Source organism: Aquarana catesbeiana, linkage group LG10 (assembly GCF_042186555.1).
Source record: "Aquarana catesbeiana isolate 2022-GZ linkage group LG10, ASM4218655v1, whole genome shotgun sequence".
Classification (NCBI taxonomy): domain Eukaryota; kingdom Metazoa; phylum Chordata; class Amphibia; order Anura; family Ranidae; genus Aquarana; species Aquarana catesbeiana.
In genome coordinates this window covers 76,375,002-76,394,267 of record NC_133333.1, presented here as the reverse complement: position 1 = coordinate 76,394,267, position 19,266 = coordinate 76,375,002, and the positions used below count along the sequence as shown (strand labels likewise).

At 43.4% G+C, this 19,266-nt stretch overlaps 1 protein-coding gene across 2 annotated transcripts in view; it reads right to left on the bottom strand.

Moving 5' to 3' along the window:
* LIN7B (lin-7 homolog B, crumbs cell polarity complex component) overlaps nt 1-19,266 on the bottom strand; it is a 685,864-nt gene that overhangs the window by 102,081 nt on the left and 564,517 nt on the right. Inside the window, exon 6 of one of the 2 annotated variants that reach the window (XM_073602296.1) lies at nt 1,876-1,893. The exons of the other annotated variant lie outside the window; for it this stretch is intronic. Coding sequence (XP_073458397.1) covers nt 1,876-1,893 — 18 coding nt within the window. The remainder of the gene's footprint in view (nt 1-1,875; nt 1,894-19,266) is intronic. 2 annotated transcript variants of the gene reach the window in all.

The following is a 19,266-nucleotide window of genomic DNA, read 5'->3' as shown; positions in this document are numbered from 1 at the left end:
ACACCAATTACACTTTTTTTGTCACATAATCATAATAATATCCCTTGGCACACTTTCTTTACAATCAATTAATGAATTCAATTCATACACACTGTTTAACATTCAATCAACCTCACCCTATTAATAGCTAACCATATACACCTTCACTCTAAACCAACTAACTAATCCATACACACTGATCATCATTCAATCAACCCTACATCATCAATGGCCAACTACACCTGGGTTAAACCATATGGGGGTGCGTATGCATAATTACCGGCCAATCAATCACAACCCAATCTAACACAGGTTTGATACTGCACATGTGTAATTACTGGCCAAATAATTATTATTCAAGCTAATATAGATTCAATACTACCATTTTTTTAATATATGAAGCAATAGGCCAGAAATGTGCTGTCTGTGACATTTCTTGCATTCACTATAACTCAAAAAATCTTTTTCTAATTTTGGAATGCAGAAAAGCTAAGGGTGTCACTGGCTTCCCTCCTCCCCCCAACCAGACCCCTTATGCTTCCCCTGGTCCTTTAAAGGGGTGACTCCTTGTAAGCTGTGTGGAGGTGGGGGTTGTCGCCTCTGTCGATGGTGGAGGAATACTGTGGGGGCCTTCTGGGATCGTCATAACTGGAAGTGGTTTTTAGAAGAACAGCAATTTATCCAATTGTGACATGAATTTTTCTGGTCAAGAAGTGGTGAATATGCACTTTTAACTCCTCAATATGAAATGAGTATATAGAATAATTGATTTATTTATAGATAGCTTAATTTAAATTGTTTTCTTTTTCGCATAGAGTAAACTTCCCTGAAGAAGACCTTTACCCACACAGGTTGAAACGCGTAGGGATATCACGTGAAACTCTGCATAAGTTTTATGGTTTTCTAAATATGTATTGAGTTTATATGTGGTTTTCTCATACTGACGAGATGTCTTTTTTATATGTAAGGATCTGAATTGCTTTTTACAACACCCATGCAATTATGCCCTTTACCCCCCTTTTTTTGATACTATGACACAAATAAAGAACCTACATTTTAACCCTATAATTGATTTAACGCGTACTGTTAGACAGGTTAATTCGGTTGGTCGCAGGCTGGTTGGAAAGTTGAGCTTGGAAATTTTTTGATTTAATTTGACATGTGTTTGCCCTTCCAGTGCTCCTTGCCGTGAAGACCAGTTATAGGTGGGGGCAGTGACCTTTTTTTTTGTACTGCTATAAGGGGGTACTCTGACAGTGGCAACTGATTTATAGGGGTTGTCTGATGGGGGCACTCAATGTAATGAATTACTCTGGTAGGGGCACCTGTTGTAAGGGGGAACATTAATGGGGACACTTACATTTTCAGAGTATTACCAGAGTGGGTGAAGGAAACGTCAGCAAAAGTGCTAGAGAGCGTGGTTTGCGCCAAAAAAGAAAAGTAGACGCGTACATACTTTGAGTTATGGCACAGACTTGAGATTCGGACCTCGGCCGGAAGAAAATCTTAGTGATCGGACCTCCTTGAATTTTAAGGAAGGTACTGCACACCAATTTAATTTTTCCATTTCCCTGCAATGGCATTAGGGAAAGATAAGATTTCTTTGTGACTTTTGATTGCAACAGAAATACATTTAATGTCCATAAAGAATTGTCTAACAAAGTCCAATCAGTTTCCCCAACATAAAGGATACATTGTACAAATACTTCCAGAACTTTAAACCTTTGCATCTTTTGGGGCAATTTATGTTCACACACAAGCACACACCTTGCAACGCTAGTGGTACACACCCACAACAGAAATAAATACTGTACACAGATTTGATATGACTTGTGTTAATAAATACAGAGTGAAAGGTCCGGAGCTTAAAGTTCATCAAGAATGCACAACAGTTACCCTCGGGACTCGAGAGACCTGCAAGACAAAAGTTAGGGTTAGTAGACCAGTACAAAATATTGGAGCCAAATATACTAAAAAGTGAGGTGAGATGAAGAGAAAAGATTCTGTTTGCAAAACAAAGTGATGCCTTCACATGATTGGATGATGGAAATAAACTAAACATTATACTTTAGTAAACCAGGCTTGGCCACGCTTCACATAAATTCATACTTTAGTGAACTGGTGCCTTGGTGTTTCAAGGGAAAATGGAAATTGATAATACAATGGTGGTAGCGTGTGTTTCTAAGTACTAAAGCTGATTTTTTTTCCCTCAATCTGCTATTTAATGTATACTAGGATAACCACAAACTGACCGGTTGCAACGATCCAAGTCTACTACACACAATTTAATCAGTATATGGAAGAAAATCAACTATGTTGTTCATAATGGTTATTTAGAATATTTATTTCATGATTTAACCTAAAAAAAAAAAAGCTTTAATTTTGCTGGTTACTATGAGCATAACATTCTGCAGCAAGAGGTGTGAAGGGGGCATAATGAAAATTGACAAAAATACAAGACTTGGTCAGACCATGTGTACTTCAACAACTAACCAAACAGGTTACAGACTTTTGAAATAATAATCCCGGTATAAACATTTTAGTTATGGAATGCCCATAAGAGGTGGATCAGAGGAATTATGATAAAATTGGATATAATGGACTACAAAGGATTTATCAAATATTCAACTATGTGAACAAATTAAAGATTTTGAAACACAAAAGAAACTGAACCCATCCCATAAAATCTCAACTACCTTATTAGAATGTAGCTGATAACTATGATTATTATCATTGACAGCACAAGAACCAGTAAGGCAAGCCATAGATGCCTCGATTTTCTCTTCAACCACAGGTGGAAGGAAAGAAAATCATTTGATTCCTCCATAAACACAATCAGTGTTGATGGGGAAATGGCTCCCTCAGCCCTATTGTATTCTGCCAGCAAGGGGGTTTGGGCAGGGGGCCTTCCCAGCAAGCAGAATAATCGCATGTAGAAAACAGGCTGGTTGTACCCAAGTTGACCGGTGGATCGACTTGGGTACAATCAGCCTGCCCATATACTGAAGAATTTCAATCCATGTATGGCCAGCTTAAGTTGCTGACATCCCAATTTAAGAACAAACAAAACAGAAATAGCATGCATACAGCATCTGAAACCCAACAAACACTATGTAACCTTCATTACATTGAAAATGCATTTAACAATTATAGCACCTTTCACAATTTAAAATAGGATTCCAGCTAAACTCTAACTGGTCTTAAAAATGCTCCCTGCCCCTATATGAACTAACTAATCTGTGTAAAAAAGATGCATGTGTAGCGGTCATAATATATGTATAACTTAATGTTATGTTTTATCTTATCATCTGGCGCCATCTAGCAGCCAAAATATAAAAGGATTGCATCTTTATTCTTTTATTATTCAGAAGTTGACATGGAAGTGTTTTGTTTGTTTACATCTGGACATTAACTTGACCTACCCATAATGCTCATTAACTCCCATGAATCTCAGGGAACAGAACTGCATTGTGGGAAGATTATAAAAGGGCTGGGAGCGGCCATCTTAGGTCTCTTTGACACGCATGGCCAGCCTGGGAGGATCTGTGTGAGGTCTCCAGCACAGGCCTACCTCCACGGAACAGCGATCCGAGCAGCAGTATTGTGACATACCAGAGAGCTGGACCAACGGCGGGGAAAGACTGGGAAGGAGCCAGAGGAGCCTGTCAGAGTCATCTGGGAGTTGCGGAGCGTCTCATTGTGTGGAGTGGAGCAGCGCAACGGTGCCGGCCGGTCGGAAACAGAACCCTGTGCATCAGAACGGAGTCTTGGTTGGGTGAGAGGGCTGTTGCCCACAAGTTTCTTGATGCATTTTTATACATTCGTCTACACAAAACAGAGTTACTGGGACCCATAGTCCCACAAGCAAAGTCAAGAGAATTTAGTACTGAGTCCCTGGCATCAAAGTTAGTTATAGTGCTGCTGCACCAGAACCTTACTTTCACATTTTCAGTCTACTTTGATCAGGAGTTCAATAACCCTTTGGATTACAAATCTACTCTGTTTTTGCTAGCAGAAGAAAAGAAGAAAAGGACTGTTTAGCAAAACACAAGGCCTTGTGTCCCTTTACTATTTTGGGGTAATGTGATACTAAATGAGGGAGATCTCTAGTTATTGTATTATACTTTTTCAAGTTAACCTTTGATTTAGTATAGTGATAAAGCGCGCAGGAAATAGGACGGTGCTCATAGTGAGATAAATTCACTCTGACGGTTATCCTATTTACTTTGCTACATCACTCATATATTATTTCAGACATTTAATACCTGTATTATATCCTTGCAATATAAAGTTCAATTGACTGTCAGACTATGTTGGTCTGACAGTACAACCATTGTAGTACCCCGCTTTAAAGCAATTACAGTAAACAAAGATTTACTTAAGTATAACTGTGTGAGTGTTATTTCTTTGTATCATCAAGCAAGTGGAGATCAAGGTAAAGACAAACAGGTATACTATATTGTGCACTGTGAATTTGCTTTAAGGTTTTGTTGTGATCGCATACTATTACACATTATGGAACCCGAAGTGTCAGAGGTAAGGGTAGCTCCGAGGGTCTGGAATGGCCAGTGGGAAAACGAACAAATTAGCAGCTCCTACGGGGGTAGTGCGCTTCACATATATTTACCTATTTTTAGTGTCAGCCAGTCTGCAGGGGAGAGGAAGCATTGCCTACAATGGCTGCACTATGGGAACCTATGGATGACATCATTGCTCCTAGCTTTCCCAGTCAATGACAGTGATCTCTCTATTCAACTGCAGCCTCCACTGGCTGACACAGGGGGCCATATGACTAGATCAGAGTGGGCTGAAAGTACAGTACATAAGTATATACATCTTTTTACACAGGTTCATTAGTATAGGTGTTAGGAGGGGGAGGAAGCATTTTAAGACTTGTAAGGCCTTAGCTGCAATTCTATGTTTAGTCCTCCCCTCCTTCCATCTCATCCTCCATTGAGAAAAGCCTGTCCATATTTTACTCTTAATGTAATATGATCTCTGGGCAAGAGTCTAATAAATTTTTTCCCCATTCACAGATTGTATTACATGCAGTGTAATAAATGTATGGGCTTTTCTCAATTGAGGAAGGAGGGGGTAGCTGCCATCGGGAGTTTTTCGCTTCAGCTTACAAAAGACTTGAAGCTGTGAACTTTCTCAGCACCAGAAGTTCAGCAGCTGTTAAAAGACTTGTCAACACTGCAGAGTATATTTCTAAAGGATCCAGCTGCCTAACAGATGTGGGTCATATTACAGGCAAGTGACGTGACTGCAGATATTGGAAAAAAATACATTTCTTCCGCTTTAGGCTTCATGTACACTGTTGATGATAAATGGACGTTTAGGAGCAGTTGGGCGTTTTTTTTCAGCAGCCCTTGAACTCTCCTCTGTTATCTTATCAGTACATGTACACGGTGTAGTTTATAGTCTTTTTTAGGCAGCTGAATTTAGAAGCTTTTTTGGAAAGCAAATAAATGCATTCAGTACGGATGTACAGAGGCATTTGTAACGCCAAACGCATGTAACAGCTTGTAAACGCAGTAACTCACATTTAGCCACGTTTCGTCTACAGGCATTTTTAATTTTTGACTATGTGGAGAAAAAAAAGCGCTTCTAAACGCAAACGCGGCTAAACTCTTCTGAATGTAAATGCAGTAAAACTGAAGTTTTTAAACGCCGGTTACTATCTGTCAAGTTAAATTGTCCAGGAGAGGTTGTGAAACGTTCTGTGTACATTAAGCCTTAAACCCCGTACACACGATCAGAAAATATGAAAAATACAGATTTTGGAGTGAACATACGATAATCTGATCCTTAGTACAGAGCTTTTGAGAGCCAATCAGAACAGTTCATCTGATAATATTTGATTGGACATGCACAAAAATTGTTTTTGTACGATGCCAGATCATACAATTTCTGTTTAATCAGTATAGCTGTCGTTCGAAAATGCATTACAACACCACATCACTTCCGAATTTTTATTCTGTCGTACGAGAATTTTCTTGACTTTAGTAAACTCATCAGATTTGATCTGAGATTAGCATGCAAAAAATAACGGACAATCATTCATCCAATAATCTCATCGTCGTGATCGGCTGTCGAAAGCTGTGTACTAACGGTCACACTTCCGCGCAATCAATCCGTATACGGTTTTTATGCAATTATCTGATCGTATGTACGAGGCATAAATGCCACAACCAACAACAGAGTCTATGGACAATTTTCTTAAACTCCAGAGACCTACCAAAAGAAAATGTTAACCAATTACAGAATCTGTAATTAAACAAAATAAAACAATCCTCATCCAATACCAAAACATAACTGGATTATAGAAAGTTAAAAAGTACTGCGCTATACATGTACATTGCTATACAGTGACTTATTCAGAAAGTGATATATATTGATCAGACAAATGGTGCATCATACAATCCTATCCAGATTGAACCATTCACTTATGTATATAAATTTTAGTCCATACGTGACATCAAAAAGAAAAAAGAAAAATGTCATAAATATAAAAAGTACAAAGTGGATCAAACTTCCATATTGATAGAAGAAAGCTTTTATATGCCAAAGAACACCACTGTGTGTAGGCTTTCACCAGTACAGTGGGGCAAAAAAGTATTTAGTCAGCCACCAATTGTGCAAGTTCTCCCACTTAAAAAGATGAGAGAGGCCTGTAATTGTCATCATAGGTACCTCAACTATGTGACAAAATGTGGAAACAAATCCAGACAATCACATTGTCTGATTTTTGAAAGAATTTATTTGCAAATTGTGGTGGAAAATAAGTATTTTGTCAATATCAAAAGTTCATCTCAATATTTTGTTATATATCCTTTGTTGGCAATGACAGAGGTCAAACGTTTTCTGTAAGTCTTCACAAGGTTGTCACACACTGTTGCTGGTATGTTGGCCCATTCCTCCATGCAGATCTCCTCTAGAGCAGTGATGTTTTGGGGCTGTCGCTGGGCAACATGGACTTTCAACTCCCTCCAAAGGTTTTCTATGGGGTTGAGATCTGGAGACTGGCTAGGCCACTCCAGGACCTTGAAATGCTTCTTACGAAGCCACCCCTTCGTTGCGCTGGCTGTGTTTTTGGGATCATTGTCATGCTGAAAGACCCAGCCACGTTTCATCTTCAATGCCCTTGCTGATGGGAGGAGGTTTGCACTCAAAATCTCATGATACATGGCCCCATTCATTCTTTCATTTACACGGATCAGTCATCCTGTTCCCTTTGCAGAGAAACAGCCCCAAAGCATGATGTTGCCACCCCCATGCTTATCAGTAGGTATGGTGTTCTTTGGTTGCAAGTCAGCATTCTCTCTCCTCCAAACACGACGAGTTGTGTTTCTACCAAAAAGTTCTACTTTGGTTTCATCTGACCATATGACAGTCTCCCAATCCTCTTCTGGATCATCCAAATGCTCTCTAGCAAACCTCAGACGAGCCTGGACACGTACTGGCTTAAGCAGGGGGACACGTCTGGCACTGCAGGATCTGAGTCCCTGGCAGCGTAGTGTGTTACTGATGGTAGCCTTTGTTACGTTGGTCCCAGCTCTCTGCAGGTCATGCACTAGTTCCCCCCACGTGGTTCTGGGATTTTTGCTCACCATTCTTGTGATCATTTTGACCCCACGGGTGAGATCTTGCGTGGAGCCCCAGATCGAGGGAGATTATCAGTGGTCTTGTATGTCTTCCATTTTCTAATTATTGCTCCCACAGTTGATTTCTTCACACCAAGCTGCTTGCCTAGTGCAGATTCAGTCTTCCCAGCCTGGTCCAGGTCTACAATTTTGTTTCTGGTGTCCTTCAACAGCTCTTTGGTCTTCACCATAGTGGAGTTTGGAGTGTGACTGTTTGAGGTTGTGGACAGGTGTCTTTTATACTGATAACAAGTTCAAACAGGTGCCATTAATACAGGTAATGAGTGGAGGACAGAGGAGCCTCTTAAAGAAGAAGATACAGGTCTGTGAGAGCCAGAAATATTGCTTGTTTGTAGGTGACCAAATACTTATTTTTCACCATAATTTGCAAATAAATTCTTTCAAAAATCGTCCAATGTGATTGTCTGGATTTGTTTCCACATTTTGTCTCTCATAGTTGAGGTATACCTATGATGACAATTACAGGCCTCTCTCATCTTTTTAAGTGGGAGAACTTGCACAATTGGTGGCTGACTAAATACTTTTTTGCCCCACTGTATATAGTAGACATGTGCACACTGAAATATTTTGTTTCGGAATTTAGTTTTCATCCGAAAAATAAATTTATTTAGTTACTCCCGAAATTCGTTTTTATTTATTTTGTTTCGTTAAAAAAAATGCATTCGTCCGAAAATCCGAAATAATTAAGGTCAAATCTGTCATTGAAGGCTTATGGTGTCTGTCGAATGTTCTAAGAAGATTTGACGGAGCAGCTAAACTGTACGACACCGCAATCGTACATTTCCGGTTGAATGTTCCGCCTACAAGCTATAGTAGAATTCTAATGTTGTATTCTTCGTCGAATCTTCATGTCGAATCTTTTCTCTCTATGTCGAATAATCTTGGACTAATAGAGTTAGGTTAGGCACATTTGACCTTTTTTTGCTATTGTCTCTATAATGTCGAATCTTTTCTCTCTATGTAGAATAACCTTGGACTAATAGAGCTAAGGTTAGGCACATTCGACCACAGGTTCGATGGACACATATCGCTATTGTCAGCCTCATGTCGAATCTTCTATCTATATCGAACTGTTGTCGCAACAAAAATAAAGCATTTGTTTATGTCGGATCTTTCAGTTTTTGGATTCTACACGTTCGTTATCGTTTGTTAAAACGATAACAAAAATACCCAAAATTCGGATAAAAATGCATTCGGACGAAAACGAATGCACATGTCTAATATATAGGTTCAAATGCGCTTACTGTATAGTGTGGACTCAAATGTTATTAACATAAAGTCAGATGGGCATCAGGAGGCAATCAGGGGAATAATATGGCGCGCTCTGGATATAGCTGTATACATAAAAATACGGGGTGGAGGAGGGGGTAGGAAAAGACAGAGTCGGGCAACGTTGGGGGATGGGAGAACTTGGTGGTAATGTTAAATGTTTCACTTCAAGTCCAAGTATTAGTCCATGTGAGGATAATAAGGTGCTGGGCATATAAAAGCCTGCCAGTCCATAAAAGCTAGAAGGAGCTCTGGAACAAGACGAGAGAAAAAAAAATTAAAAATATAAAAATATCCCAAAAAGTCAGTTTTGCCGCTTGAAGCATAATTCTACGCGTTTACAGGACTATAAAACCCATGGCCAAATATTAAAAGTTAAATTTAAAGATAAGGGTTACCCGGATCATATTGTTGAGGATGCCTTTCAATATTTTCTCTGTGAAAATGTGAGGGACAAAAGAGAAACCAATACTGATGACACTATCCAACCTGTTAGATTTGTCACACAATTCCACAACAGATTTTAGAAAATGGAAAAAATCTTTACCAAACACTGGTCCATTCTGCGCGAAGATCCGCATTTAAAAGTCAGCCTAAGCGAAAGACCACTAGTTACCTACAGACGGGCTAAGAATATAAAAGCCCAAATAGCACCTAGTAAAATTAAATCAATACGTCCTACAACTAGTGTTCCCTTAACCTTTAATATCAAAGGCATGTATCAGTGCAGGAAGCCCCTATGCATTACATGTGCTCATGTTACTCATAGACAAAAAGACTTCCATCATAAAGGGAAACAGTTTAGAATTCCTGACTTTTTCAACTGCGGTTCCGAACATGCATTTTATTGCCTCACATGCCCTTGTGGCCTACTTTACGTAGGCCAAACCATACGTACACTATGCAAACGGTTTGGAGAGCATCGCAACCTTGTAGAGAAGGACAGCGATAAGCACAGTGTACCCAGATATTTTAAAGAATGTCATGAGCAAACAGCTTCAGGGTTACACATGTGGGTAATAGAGTCCATCCCACATACCCTCCCAACGACTGAACATTATAAGCGGTTGTGCGAAAGAGAGAATTACTGGATCTATACACTAGACACTTTATCGCCTGGAGGTCTTAATGAGGGCATTGAGATTAACATCCTGTTATGACCCCAAACTTATGCCCACCTGGATTTTCCGTGTTACTCTTAATTTTAGATATATAGGTGTGTGTGTGTGTATATACCTATTTTATATACATTTTATATGTATTTTAGTATATGTATCTATAATCCCTACTGATCGTAAGTTCAATTGATCTTTTTGTCTCTCTGGTTCTGCACTATGCACTTTAAAATATAAAATCTTCTACTCAAAGTCCTCTGTCCTCTCACCCCCCCCCCCTCCCCCCTCATCGCCCAGTTTAAACTCCTCTCCTTCCTCCCCCATCCCTTCCATTTTTTCCCCAAAACAATCAAATTTAATTTAGTTCATTTCATCATAGTATATATGAACTTTTACCCATACCCAGATGTGTGCGGGTATGTATGTGTATGTACGTGCACGTATTCACATACATGTGTTTTCTGCGTGTGTGTATATATGTGTGTGTGTGTATATGTTTGTATGTGTGTGTATACTATTTCCCAATTTATAATTTCAATAGTTTAATATGTTTTTTAATTTAATCTATCCACCCCCCTTCCCTATCCCCAATACCCGTCTGGATAAGTACAACAATCTATTTTATTTTTATTTTGCCTTATTTAATTATATTATAGTGGTAACTTTAAATTTTATATTCTTAAATAATGTTTTAAATATTATTTTTATATAGATTTCTATCCTTGATCCTATCGGTTGTTCCCAGTAAGTATATATTCGTAAAAATAGTAATTGGTATATATTAATACTAGAAATATATCTGTACACCTAAAACTAAATGCCATGTTTACTTTTAGCTATATTAGTGTACCTCTATTTTTAGCCACTAAGTACATAAATTTCTTTTAGCAAAAATAAAATCTAATATATATTTATCATTTACCATTTATAATATATATCAATTTAGCTCATCACTTACTAGTACCTATAATATAGCTCCATTTCCCTGGCCCTCTCGTTCTCCCTTATTTGTCCCTTCGCGCTTTCCTCACTCTCCCTGTGGCACAGACATTATTGCCACACTGTGTTTACCTTGCTTCCATGGTTACTAAGGCATCGCATCATCAGACACAGTTCCGCCCTTCCCCAAACCACTACTCAACCCCTCCCCTCACTTATGGTATAAGTTCCCTCTACAAAGATGGCCACCAGCATAGCCTGATGAAGTAGCACGCATGCACCGCCCGCCTGACCCTGTTCCCGGACGTAAGGACATCACTACAACGCGGAGCATCACGGAGCATCCCTCTTCTACGTCCCAGTCACCCGGAAGCGCTGAGTACCCACAGCACCGCCGGAAAGCCACAGGACCCAGGACATAGGACACCCTCCATCGGCCGTGAGACCCTCATCACTCGGGAACATACGGATGAACCCATCTTACTGCCTATTATGCTGGAATTTATCTGCTCAAATGTGAGTGTTTTTAATCCACTGTAATAAAGTTATTGTAAAACACGCTGCACTTGGAGGGCACCGTCCTTTTTTTGTCTTTAGATGGGCATCAGGAGACTAAGCTCTCCCAGACTTTAAAACTGTGTAGCAGATTCACCATCCATTCCCAAATCACGGTAAACTTCTCACTCAGTAGGTCAATTGTCATAGAAGCAAAAAAGAATCTCCACATAGTGTAAAACCATATCGAATTTATCATTGCACTTGCATCCAACAGGAAGAAAACAGGCATGTCATCATAAAATCCAATAAACCATAGTAATCAAATGCAGTTGTTAGATGAACATCAACGCGACAAGTTTAGTCTGATAAGATATCAGTGGCAGCCTGTGCATTAAGGGCGCACGGGCGCCGCCCCCTCTCCACCCCCACCTCCTCTATGCATGAATCTATCTATTGGTGAATAGATAGATTCATGCATTGCATGAATCTATCAATGGCTGCCGCTGCCACCCCCTAATTAGGCCCCTTTTCGGATGCCGGGCGCCTGAATTACAGCGGCGGGGGGTGTTTTTGAAGCACCTGATTAGAGCCATAGGTTCTAATAGGCTTCAAAAAAGTGACCTGCGAACAACACGCTGGGGCGCTCGCAGGTCACTCAGCTGTGTTAGGAAAGTGAATAGTTATTCGTTTTTCTAACACTAAACCGCCTCTCCCCCAATCAGGTGCTCGGGTCTGTTACCTGTCACCTGATTGGCTGAAAGGACAGGCGCCGCTATTGGATGCCTATCAGGAGAGGAAGGTAGATGAGGACGGCAGGAGACGCATGGAGGACCCCGCTCGTCGCCGACACCCGCTGCTCCACCAAGACAGGGTAAGTGCCGGGCAGATAGCGGGCGGGGGTCACACTGGCAGGATTTGATGGGTACACGGACAGCATTTGATGGGCACAATGGCAACGTTTGATGGGCACAGTGGCAGTGTTTGGGCACAGTGGCTGCAATTGATGATTATTTTCAAAAAATTTTTGCACCCCCCCAAAAAAAAAATTTGAGCACCACCCACCACTGTAAGACATCATGTGGACTCTGGAGTATAGGAGCTGGATGGGTTCTCAGGGGAGTACCATAAACCGTTTCTAGACATTTTATTTTCTTGTTTAAACACAATCTATAACAAAGCTGAAAACCATGCAAAGAGCTCCCAAAACTGTAGATAAATCTCACTAACAGTGAGCCCCAGGAGCAATGGGTGACTGAGTTGGACAGGCTGGTCCAGCAGGAAATAGACCTGGACAATCGGTATCGGGCTCTGCAATGGCATGCAGAGCAGGGATATTTAGGGGAGAGAACCGAATACTCTCCAGAGGGATATGCCTTTGGTGGCCCTGGATTGCTTTAGGAGAACCTTTCAGATTGTTTTGTGTTTGGCAATGAAGGGGAACCTACCGTTGAAGACCTGCGAGAATACAGAGAGGCTATGCTCGGTCTTGCAGGGGTCTCAGAGCTTAAACCTGATGGTGTGGTTCCAAAATGAAGTGATATTAAACCCATATTCAAAAATGTAATATATTGCAGCTTACCAAAAATTGGGCATGTTTACTAAAGACTAGTAGCAACACTTCCAGAATTGACCTTGCTCCTCTATAGCCAGTGAGTGTAAGATAGGAGGAGCTTATCATAGGTTCTCCTGTCATTGCGCTGTCATGATTGAGGATGCTTGTACATCCTCTTTCAAGAAAAAAATTAAGAAACAAGAAAAATTAATCATTCACACAGGAGGGCTGGGAGAAGGTCCAGTGCACGTATACAGTATAGCTGTGCAGAACTTTAAATCAAGACTGGCTGCGGTAGAAGGAAGCTGGATTCAGGGGGAACTGTCAGTGTAGCTGGAAGTGCTCTGAGTAGGGATGAGCCGAACACCCCCCTGTTCGGTTCGCACCAGAACATGCGAACAGGAAAAAAATTCGTTCGAACACGCGAACGCCGTTAAAGTCTATGGGACACGAACATGAATAATCAAAAGTGCTAATTTTAAAGGCTAATATGCAAGTTATTGTCATAAAAAGTGTTTGGGGACCCGGGTCCTCCCCCAGGGGACATGAATCAATGCAAAAAAAAGTTTTAAAAACGGCCGTTTTTTCAGGAGCAGTGATTTTAATAATGCTTAAAGTCAAACAATAAAAGTGTAATATCCCTTTAAATTTCATACCTGGGGGGTGTCTATAGTATGCCTGTAAAGGGGCGCATGTTTCCTGTGTTTAGAACAGTCTGACAGCAAAATGACATTTGGAAGGAAAAAACCCATTTAAAACTACCGCGGCTATTGCATTGCCGACAATACACATAGAAGTTCATTGATAAAAACGGCATGGGAATTCCCCACAGGGCAACCCCGAACCAAAATTAAAAAAAAAAAATGATGTGGGAGTCCCCCTAAATTCCATACAAGGCCCTTCAGGTCTGGTATGGATATTAAGGGGAACCCCAGCCAAAATTTAAAAAAAAAATTGACGTGGGGTTCCCCCTAAATTCCATACCAGACCCTTCAGGTCTGGTATGGATTTTAAGGGGAACCCCGCGCCAAAAAAAAAAAAAAAAAAACGGCATGGGGTCCCCCTAAAAATCCATACCAGACCCTTATCCGAGCACGCAACCTGGCAGGCCGCAGGAAAAGAGGGGGGGACGAGAGTGCGGCCCCCCCCCCCCTCCTGAACCGTACCAGGCCACATGCCCTCAACATTGGGAGGGTGCTTTGGGGTAGCCCCCCAAAACACCTTGTCCCCATGTTGATGAAGACAAGGGCCTCATCCCCACAACCCTGGCCGGTGGTTGTGGGGGTCTGCGGGCGGGGGGCTTATCGGAATCTGGAAGCCCCCTTTAACAAGGGGACCCCCAGATCCCGGCCCCCCCCCTGTGTGAAATGGTAAGGGGGTACAAAAGTACCCCTACCATTTCACTAAAAAACTGTCAAAAATGTTAAAAATGACAAGAGACAGTTTTTGACAATTCCTTTATTTAAATGCTTCTTCTTTCTTCTTTCTTCCTTCATCTTCTTCTTCTTCTGGTTCTTCTGGCTCTTCTGGTTCTTCCTCCGGCGTTCTCGTCCAGCATCTTCTCCGCGGCGTCTTCTATCTTCTTCTCCTCGGGCCGCTCCGCACCCATGGCATGAGGGGGGAGGCTCCCGCTCTTCTCTTCATCTTCTTCTCATCTTCTTCTCTTCTTCATCTTCTTCTTCATCTTCTTCTTCTTCCTTCTTCTCTTCTTCCTGTCTTCTCCGGGCCGCTCCGCAGCCATGCTGGCATGGAGGGAGGCTCCCGCTGTGTGACGGCGTCTCTTCGTCTGACGGTTCTTAAATAACGGGGGGCGGGGCCACCCGGTGACCCCGCCCCCCTCTGACGCACGGTGACATGACGGGACTTCCCTGTGGCATTCCCCGTGACGTCACAGGGAAGTCCCTCAAGTCACCGTGCGTCAGAGGGGGGCGGGGTCACCGGATGGCCCCGCCCCCCGTTATTTAAGAACCGTCAGACGAAGAGACGCCGTCACACAGCGGGAGCCTCCCTCCATGCCACAGCATGGCTGCGGAGCGGCCCGGAGAAGACAGGAAGAAGAGAAGAAGGAAGAAGAAGAAGAAGAAGATGAAGAAGAAGATGAAGAAGAAGATGAAGAAGAAGATGAAGAGAAGAGCGGGAGCCTCCCCCCCCCCCTCATGCCATGGGTGCGGAGCGGCCCGAGGAGAAGAAGATAGAAGACGCCGCGGAGAAGATGCTGGACGAGAACGCCGGAGGAAGAACCAGAAGAGCCAGAAGAACCAGAAGAAGAAGAAGATGAAGGAAGAAAGAAGAAGCATTTAAATAAAGGAATTGTCAAAAACTGTCTCTTGTCATTTTTAACATTTTTGACAGTTTTTTAGTGAAATGGTAGGGGTACTTATGTACCCCCTTACCATTTCACACAGGGGGGGGGCCGGGATCTGGGGGTCCCCTTGTTAAAGGGGGCTTCCAGATTCCGATAAGCCCCCCGCCCGCAGACCCCCACAACCACCGGCCACGGTTGTGAGGATGAGGCCCTTGTCCTCATCAACATGGGGACAAGGTGTTTTGGGGGGCTACCCCAAAGCACCCTCCCAATGTTGAGGGCATGTGGCCTGGTACGGTTCAGGAGGGGGGGGGGGGCCGCACTCTCGTCCCCCCCTCTTTTCCTGCGGCCTGCCAGGTTGCGTGCTCGGATAAGGGTCTGGTATGGATTTTTAGGGGGACCCCATGCCGTTTTTTTTTTTTTTTTTTTTGGCGCGGGGTTCCCCTTAAAATCCATACCAGACCTGAAGGGTCTGGTATGGAATTTAGGGGGAACCCCACGTCAATTTTTTTTTTAAATTTTGGCTGGGGTTCCCCTTAATATCCATACCAGACCTGAAGGGCCTTGTATGGAATTTAGGGGGACCCCCACATCATTTTTTTTTTTTTATTTTGGTTCGGGGTTGCCCTGTGGGGAATTCCCATGCCGTTTTTATCAATGAACTTCTATGTGTATTGTCGGCAATGCAATAGCCGCGGTAGTTTTAAATGAGTTTTTTCCTTCCAAATGTCATTTTGCTGTCAGACTGTTCTAAACACAGGAAACATGCGCCCCTTTACAGGCATACTATAGACACCCCCCAGGTATGAAATTTAAAGGGATATTACACTTTTATTGTTTGACTTTAAGCATTAATAAAATCACTGCTCCTGAAAAAACGTCCGTTTTTAAAACTTTTTTTTGCATTGATCCATGTCCCCTGGGGGAGGACCCGGGTCCCCAAACACTTTTTATGACAATAACTTGCATATAAGCCTTTAAAATTAGCACTTTTGATTTCTCCCATAGACTTTTAAAGGGTGTTCCGCGGCATTCGAATTTGCCGCGAACACCCCAAATTGTTCGCTGTTCGGCGAACTTGCGAACAGCCAATGTTCGAGTAGAACATGAGTTCGACTCGAACTCGAAGCTCATCCCTAGCTCTGAGGTGTCAGCTCAACTCACGTTCTACAATGCCCACTGTACCTTATGATCCAAGGGTCCAGTACGTAACTAGCTGATTTGTGTGCAGGGTAAACTGTCCCAAGCAGCACTGGAGAAGGAAAAAGCCGAGCAGCGGATCACATGCATCACATAGAACAAAGCCACAGGCTGGGTATCTGCATATACAAGGTCCAGTCCAGGAGCTGTATGACAAGAAGGCAGTGGACGCCTGCTGATGACAAGAGGGCAGTGGATTCCTGCTGGCTGTGCTCTGGTAACTGGATACAGAGAGCTGTCAGAGAAGGGCTGGACTGCATTCTTCCCATTTCCAGTTAACAAACCCAGAGTGCTTCCAGCTACACTGACAGTTCCCTCTGTATCCAGCTCCCTTCTCCCACCACCAGTCTTGAATCAGAGCCGTGCACCAGACCTTCTCCCTGCCCTCGTGTGAATTAATTCTTTTTTTTTTTTTAATTTCTTATAGCATCAGTGTATTTACTTTTATTTTTAGATGCTTGTACATGAGAACTTATGATGTCTAGATGGGGTGGAGCTGGCTGGGGCTTTCCTCTGCTCTTGAACTGGGACGGACAATGGTACCAGGAAGTGCCTGTGTGCAGCCACACTTGGCTGCATAGGGCAACTGTTGTCCATCAAAAAGAGGAAGGTTGCTTAATGTCTGGATTAGATGTTGTTTTTTTTTTTTGTTTTTTTTTTATAATCAGACAGTTAGCAATCCAAAAAGTGGTTAATATGAAGTTTTATAAATAAAGGAGAGATTTTTAATCTTAACTAAAATTACAGTTGCACAAAGCAGCCCTGAACCTCTTCTTGGGTCCATAGTTGCCAACTGTCCCGAATATCCCGGGTCATTCCTGGGATTTAAACCCTTGTCCCGGTCTTGCCATTTCCCGTGAAATGTCCAGGGAAATTGCAGGTTTCCCATTTTTTTTTTGCCGCCGCTAGAGGTCTGCGGCCGCAACTGAATTGTCTCCGCTGGCCGTCATTTTACAGAAGACCAGCTATTATGAGGACGAAACAAGGGCTGGAACCTAAGCTCCGCCTCTTGGTTCTTCTCTTCCACCTCCACGAGCTGGTCTTCTGTAAATGGCGCGGAGACCAAATGGCCAGAGCATCGCTACCGGGGTGTGGCCCGCACTCGGGTGAAGGGGGGGACAGCTGATGTAAGGAAGGACTCCTCTCTGGGGACACCTGATGCAAGGAGGGACCCAGCTCTGGGGACACCTGTTGTAAGGGGGACTCCGCTGCGGACACCTGATGTAAGGAGGGACTCTGCTGGGAATGCCTGATTTAAGGGGGGACTCTGCTGGGAATGTCTGATGCAAAAAGGAACTCTGCTGGGAATGCCTGGCATAAGGAGGGACTCTACTGGGGGCACCTGATGTAAGGAGGGACTCTGCTGGGAATGCTTGATGTAAGGAGGGACTCTGCTTGGAATGCCTGATGTAAGCAGTGACTCTGCTGGGAATGCCTGGTGTAAGGAGGGACGCTGCTGGGAATGCCTGGTGTAAGGAGGGATGCTGCTGGGAATGCCTGATGTAAGGAGGGACTCTGCTGGGAATGCCTGATGTGAGAAGTGACTCTGCTGGGAATACCTGGTGTAAGGAGGGACTTTGCTGGGGACACCTGATGTAAGGAGGGACTCTGTTGGGAATGCCTGATGTAAGGATGGTCTTTGCTGGGAATGCCTGATGCAAAAAGGGACTCTGCTGGGAATGCCTGGTGTAAGGAGGGACTCTGCTGGGAATGCCTGATGTAAGGAGGGATTCTACTGGGGGCACCTGATGTAAGGAGGGACTCTGCTGGGGCCACCTGATGTAAGGAGGGACTCTGCTAGGAATGCCTCGTGTAAGGAGGGACTCTGCTGGGAATGCCTGGTGTAAGGAGGGACTCTGCTGGGAATGCCTGGTGTAAGGAGGGGCTTTGCTGGGCACACTTGATGTAAGGAGGGACTCTATTGCGAATGCCTGATGTAAGGAGGGACTCTGTTGGGGACACTTGATGTAAGGAGGGGCTCTGCTGGGAAAGCTTGGTGTAAAGAGGGACTCTGCTGAGGTCACATGATGTAAGGAGGGACTCTGCTGGGGGCACCTGATGTAAGGAGGGACTCTGCTGGGAATGCCTGATGTAAGCAGGGACTCTCCTGGGAATGCTTGATTTAAGGAGGGACTCTCCTGAGAATGCTTGATGTAAGGAGAGACTCTGCTGGGAATGCCTGATGTAAGAAAGGACTCTGCTGGGAATGCCTGGCGTAAGGAGGGACTCTGCTTGGAATGCCTGATGTAAGAAGGGACTCTACTGGGGGCACCTGATGTAAGGAGGGACTCTGCTGGGAATGACTGATGTAAGGAGGGACTCTGCTGGGAATGCCTGATGTAAGAAGGGACTCTACTGGGGGCACCTGATGGGAGGGACAGTGCTGGGGTACCTGATGTAAGGAGGGACTCTGCTGGGAAATGCCTGATGTAAGAAGGGACTCTACTGGGGGCACCTGATGTAAGGAGCGACTTTGCTGGGGTTGCCTGATTTTAAGGGGGGACTCTGCTGGAAATGCTTAATGCAAAAAGGGACTCTGCTGGGGGAACCTGATGTAAGCAGGGACTCTGCTGGGAATGCCTGATGTAAGGAGGGACTCTGCTGGGAATGCCTGATGTAAGAAAGGACTCTGCTCGAAATGCCTGATGTAAGGAGGGCCTCTGCTGGGGGCACCTGATGTAAGGAGGGACTCTGCTAGGAATTCCTGGTGTAAGGAGGGACTCTGCTGGGATTGCGTGATGT